This window comes from Hydractinia symbiolongicarpus, chromosome 14 (assembly GCF_029227915.1).
Source record: "Hydractinia symbiolongicarpus strain clone_291-10 chromosome 14, HSymV2.1, whole genome shotgun sequence".
Taxonomy (NCBI): domain Eukaryota; kingdom Metazoa; phylum Cnidaria; class Hydrozoa; order Anthoathecata; family Hydractiniidae; genus Hydractinia; species Hydractinia symbiolongicarpus.
In genome coordinates, this window is record NC_079888.1 from 14,966,091 (window position 1) to 14,972,090 (window position 6,000).

General features: G+C 34.7%; 1 protein-coding gene across 1 annotated transcript; it reads left to right on the forward strand.

Annotated features, from left to right (window-relative positions):
* Positions 1 to 2,533: 2,533 nt before the first annotated feature.
* LOC130625319 (uncharacterized) lies at positions 2,534 to 3,478 on the forward strand. The gene is made up of 3 exons (XM_057440378.1): positions 2,534 to 2,652; positions 2,743 to 2,975; positions 3,118 to 3,478. Exons 1-3 carry the CDS (start codon positions 2,634 to 2,636, stop codon positions 3,172 to 3,174), a joined length of 309 nt encoding a protein of 102 aa, XP_057296361.1. The 5' UTR covers positions 2,534 to 2,633; the 3' UTR covers positions 3,175 to 3,478.
* The last annotated feature ends 2,522 nt before the right edge of the window (positions 3,479 to 6,000 follow it).

Here is a 6,000-nt window from a genome sequence, read left to right on the forward strand (position 1 = left end):
TTTGTGACGTCATCAAAAGCTTAAAATTTGCTCAAAATGCTAATATCTACTTAAAACTAAATTGCTTTAGTTATATAGCGATTTTTTACAATCTGCTTGAAGTTTCAGAAAGGCAAATATTAGTTATTTTCCCTATTATTAGGATTTTATGGCGATTTTTAGGAGTAGTTTCTAGTGATGGCCAATATCAATGCCTCTGAAAGCTATGGGACCTAAAAATATGGCATACATGTGTCTAATAGATAAATATTAAAACTTAGTAAGTATCATAGCCATGCATAAAGGTGCCCTGAATGAAATCTATGATTATTTTTTATTTAAAATGATTTTTGCCTTTAGCTGCTACGTACCAATGGACATAACGATCTGCCCATTGATAACAAAAAATTGTTACCAGCTCCTCACACTTTTAATACTGTAGCCACAGCTATACCTAAATCCCAATTGTAAACCCACTAACAATATCTAATTTATTTAGAAAGTCGGTCGGAAACAAATGGGATTTAAATTCATGGTGAGAAAATCTCAATAAAACATAAGCCTTTTTTTGAGGATGCTCCTATCCTATGTATCAGGAATTTTGCATTGGGCTATATGCATATAATTTGTGTAGCAGTAGTAAGGCGAGTGCTACTGTATTAAAAAAGATCCTCGTATATATAAGTTTTCATCAAGACAAATTGGTCAACTCTCTGACAATTTTCAGCAGTTTAATGGTACTATACCAAAGGAAATAACAAGACAGTCCAGAAGGCTAAATGATTTTAAATGTTCGATAGTTACAGAACTTCGCCAATTCCTGCTTCTATACTGGTCTGATTGTTTTAACAACCCATCATTGCGAAAAAAAACTATGATAATCATACTCTCTAATATTTGCGTTAAACTATGATAATCATATTTCCGCTGGATACCAATGCGCTCATATGTACTTAACTGGTTCGGATAAATTTTTCAGTCATAAAGTTGAAAAAACCGTGTAAATTGGTTGCCGTGATTTTCATTAGGCGATTGTTGATAATAATGGCAGGCATATTGCAGATTGACACAGATTGTGGCAGATCTTGCGTTTTGGTTTGATGGCTGTGAGATGACATTAATAAGTAGAAACTAGTTGGTTATATGAACAGAATTTTATTCACATGGATAGCAGTAAAAGTGGGAAAGCTGAAGGGACTCGCGGGGAGGTGAAGGAAGGTAAGCTAGATGCTATAATGTTATGAGCTCTATTATGGGCCCCAGCCCAGGCCAGTATAATATTTAGTAGGATATGATATACCCTAGTCCTAAAGCTATAAAACTACCTAAAAAACCTCTTTCCATGTTTTTATTGCATTTGAATTTGAATCTGTTTGCCACTGAATTTTCTTTGTACCGTGTATTATAGCATACAACACATGTTCAGCTCAGTGGGCATTTTCTTCACTTTTGTACTTGAGCTAGCAGCTAGACGGTTTTAAATGTTTCAGAAATTCCTTGAATTTGTTCTCGCTTCCTACTACAGTAAGAAAAATTTTTTTCATTATTATAGCTCACAAACTCTTGCAAACACTGCTGAAACCTGGTTTACCGACCAGAAAAAAAAGCAAGATTTTATGAATACAGCAGAAGTTCCAAGACTGGAGAAAGAATACTCGAGTAGCACGTAATACCAAAACGCAGGTACAAAAAGAAAACAAAGCCGAGAAATAGAACTGCAGAAACATACTCATCAAAACAGAGAGTTATTTGCTCTAGGTGTTATACATACATAGGCAGTACTGTGCCAGTACTCCTATATATTTTGGATAAAAGAAGAGAAAATTATGAAATGGAAAATGATAGCTATGCATTCATATTATATCTTTGTTTTCTTTTTAGATAATGTCACGCCTGAAAGTAGTATTGCAACAAATGAAATTGTCAATAATACTGAAAATATATATGGTATATTTCTTGAATTATATATCCACTAAGTTAACAATAACTACCCAGCTGCTAAAGAGCATTCAATCTGGCAAAGCAAGCTAGTAATAAAGTAATTAAAATAAATATAATTACATCTATTTTAAGGTACTGAAATCAGCAATGAAATTCCTAATAGAAGGGAAGATGTGTTCACCAGGAGCACTGAGTTGTTAAGGACTATGATTCGGCCAGTTGGTAGTAAAAAATAAAAAAATAAATCTTGGTTTGACCGAACAAAATCTAATAAAGATAAGTGGCGAAGAAATAGACCTTTAATTTGGGAAATTATGTTGGCAGTAGAAGAACTTACTGGGTTTTGTTCTGTATGCAATGACAGAGGTGCAGTCATTAGATGTGATGATTGCTGTAACAGTGCTCTTTTTGGATGGAATTCAACAACGTATAACTCCGTTGGAAGCAATAAATGATAACATGGACATTGAACCAACAGGCATGTATACAGTAGCATTTATTGTATAATGATTTAGTGTAAGGCACTGCTTTTATAACTTTCACACCTTCATTGATAACTGTGCCAATAGGAACTGAAGAGGTTGTCCTAACTAAATAATTATAATGTAAATATTGTTTTTTATGCTGCAGTAAAATCCGTAAAGCTCAAGTGTTTCTCTTGTGAGCATTGCGATGGAAAAAACATAAGACAAGAGGATACTGATGATATCTGTATGGTGGTTACATTGAAAGGTTTGTATGTCAGATAAACATATGCGACAAATAACGTTATTTTCAATATATTCATATTAATTTATATCCATGTGTATTGTATATTTATAGGGCGGTATGACATTTTCAAATATAGAATTTATGTGAAGACTGTGGCGGCATTCCCATTTGATATTAGCTCAGTGCTAAAATCAGGGTATTGGCCTGGGAGTCCGTGTTCCATTAATCATCTGATTAAAGAAGATGTTTTTATATTATGGGATGCATTTCGTAGCAGAATGCCTGGTAGCTCTTTAAAGGCATTCCTTACATCATTATGTGATATTGGTGAATACTATGGAAGGGTACGTTTATTGCTTCAATATTTTTTACTTTGTTCTATATTAAGAAATGATATATAGTTCATGCATATTTCAAATTCTGAAAATATTTTGTATGCTCAATAAAAAATTTGCTTACGTGTATATATATATATACATTTTCTAGACAAACATGATCAATGTCAACACATTCTCATCGTCATTTAAAGAATGGAAATATTGAAGACATGAGAAAGACGTGATTCAAAAGATGAACTGGCTTGATTGTCCGCCATGTACAGTAAAACAACACAGGTGTCATGTAGATGGAAACTGTAAATTATACAGATATTCCTCCTCCGGCAAGTAAGACTAAACTAACAAGTTTTTGCCATATAAGTACCAGTTTTATTATTCAAGTGCAAATTTCTATCTTAAAGGTATTTTTAATGCATTAAGTATAAAAGACAATTATTAATTTTTATAAGGCGAAGAAGGCCATCATGATATGGTGAATTGCTCTTTTGGTCAAATGAAAAAGTATATTCATATATGGAACAACTATATGAAAATTGCTCTTTTGTAAGCAAGGTTTGTGTTTTTTCTTAAATGTATCTCTTTTCATGTTATCTGTAATAGTAAATTGAAATATACTTTGTAATATCCATATATTTGAAAAATGTGTTTTGATTTTACTTAACAAGGGTGACACACAATGTGGGGGCGATGGTCAGCAGCAAGAAATGTGAAAAGAAAAGCGAAATCGCTAGATAAAACAGGCCTTGAAGGCATGTTATAGGACAGAAAGCTGTAAATATGTTCCAAGGAGAGGTTTTTAGGTATTCCTTGTTTATAATGAAGGAATTCGTGATTCCAAACAGTGTGACATTTTATTTTGCTGATGTAATATGTAAACTTTGGAAATTCATCTGCAAACATGCAACTGACATTTCAATTGCAATTAAACCAGCTCTATCTATTATGCATGCTAAGGCACATGCCCACGACTGCCAAGTATGTTTTTTTTGTAATAATATTTTATATAACATACATGACATAAAGATTCTGGTTTATACAAAAATATTTTTAAGTTTAGACCCCCAAAATATTTTTATTTTGCGAGAAAAACAGGCGACCAAAATTACAAATTTATGATTTAGTGAAAATGAGTTGTACCCTTTTATCGTAACTGATGACAGCATGTCTTGACATAATGTTGATTAAATGTTGATTATGTAGGCCTTAAACTCGACAAGAAAAAAAATACTTGGATTTCCTTCTTTGCGTTTTGTTATTGTGTTATTCGCTTGTAGCCACTTTTTTTTCTTTGTGTTCCTCTTGGGTAGAGCGTATTTCTTATGCCTTCATGCGTAATTCGCTTGTTTATTAGTCTGCGTCGTGTGTGGTTCTTATTTCAAAAGGATTTTAGGTTTGCATCAGACTGGTCGAGCTGGTTTAGGGCTCTTACACCACAAAAATATATCACCAAAAGGCACTTATGTCATGACTCGGTTTTAATAGTTTTGGTTAAGGCATTAAAAGAGTTTTTTGTATCATATGAACCTCTTAAGGTTTCCAAGTGCAACGAAATTAATTTCATTCCAGCCGGTCAATCACCATCTAAGAAGAGTCATACAAAGTGTCCAGGCCTTCTTCACCTTGCTTCCGATTGGAAAATACTGTCAGATTTAGATTCCGTTTTAGTTGTTCCACCATACATTGCAATAACACAACTACGCCCAGACGTTATTAAAAACTGTAATTATGTTAGAACTGACTTGTCCATGTGAAGAGAATACGGAATATTGGCACAAACGAAAGCTTAACAAATATTCTTCACTATGTTATGCTATGAAAAACAATGGATGGATCGTGCATTTCTTTGCCATTGAGGTGGGTGCAAGGGGTTTCTGTTCAGAATCAGTAAGGACCTGTTTTCGTCGCTTTGGTTTCCCTAACAAGCCTTTGCGTTCCCTATTAAAATCCCTAACTTTTGCCTCCATGAGTGCTTCTTTTTACATCTGGATGTCTCGAAATTCTACCACTTGGGTTGAGCCTGAAAAAGCTCCAATCATTCCTGAAGTTTGTTACAAATATGGAATGTGAGAAATCAAAAAACCCTGAGAAATCTTCCGCAAGTGCCACAAACTCTTGTAAAATCAAAAAACCCGAAAAACTTGCTACAAGGTCTTCCAAAACAACAGGCGCATTGCCATCTAACCCGGATTTTAGGAATAGCGGTCTAAAAAACTTGGGAAACACATGTTATGCAAACTCAATCTTACAATGTTTTTATAACCTTCCAAAAGTTAAAGAAGCCATTTCTGGCAGCAAAACAACCTCAAAGTTAGGCGAAGCATTTGTAGGTGTTTTTCAAAGTTTGGCTGTTTTTAGAAGTCCAGTTGATCCCTCCCATTTTTTTGCGTGCTATGCAACATCATATCTCAGCTGCGAAGGGAAGTGCATTTAGTATCTTTGCTTAGCACGACGTCCCCGAGGTTCTTGAATATCTCCTACCTGGTCTGCCATTAGTCTTTTTAGTATTGGCATCAAGACATGAACCACTTGCAATTCATGTCATATTACCAGCTCCTCAGAAGTTATAACACCATGCATCCAACTTTCTCTGCACCCTACGTTACAATCTTCTTTAGATAAGTTCTTTGAAAGCGAGGAGTTGTCACACACCAATGCCTACTTCTGCCATGTTTGCAACGCTCATCAAACTGCTCTAGTTGAAAAAGAGGTAGTGTCGTGCGGTTCCCATCTCATTTTACAGCTAAAACGTTTTGCCAGTGCCAACGGCCTTGTGTCAAAAATTGTCTCTCGTATTACTGCTTACCCTGGTACCCTTTTCATACCTTTTACCGTAGATGGAGAAGTGAAATTTCGTAAAAATTTTCAATTAAGGGCTATTATCAACCATTGCGGCAACTTAAATAATGGTCACTAAACAACCATAGCCTTCGACCAAATGGTTCACAGGTGGATACATTGCAACGGTAGAGCAGTAATTTTCTGTGATGACCGCCTTATTAACAGTCACGAGTCATATGTTTTCTTTTTAGAA

Bases quoted from the DNA above. Each gene is read 5' to 3' on its own strand.
- LOC130625319 (XM_057440378.1), top strand. The intron at 2,976-3,117 runs GTACGTTTATTG...TACATTTTCTAG, and splicing joins TTGGTGAATACTATGGAAGG to ACAAACATGATCAATGTCAA.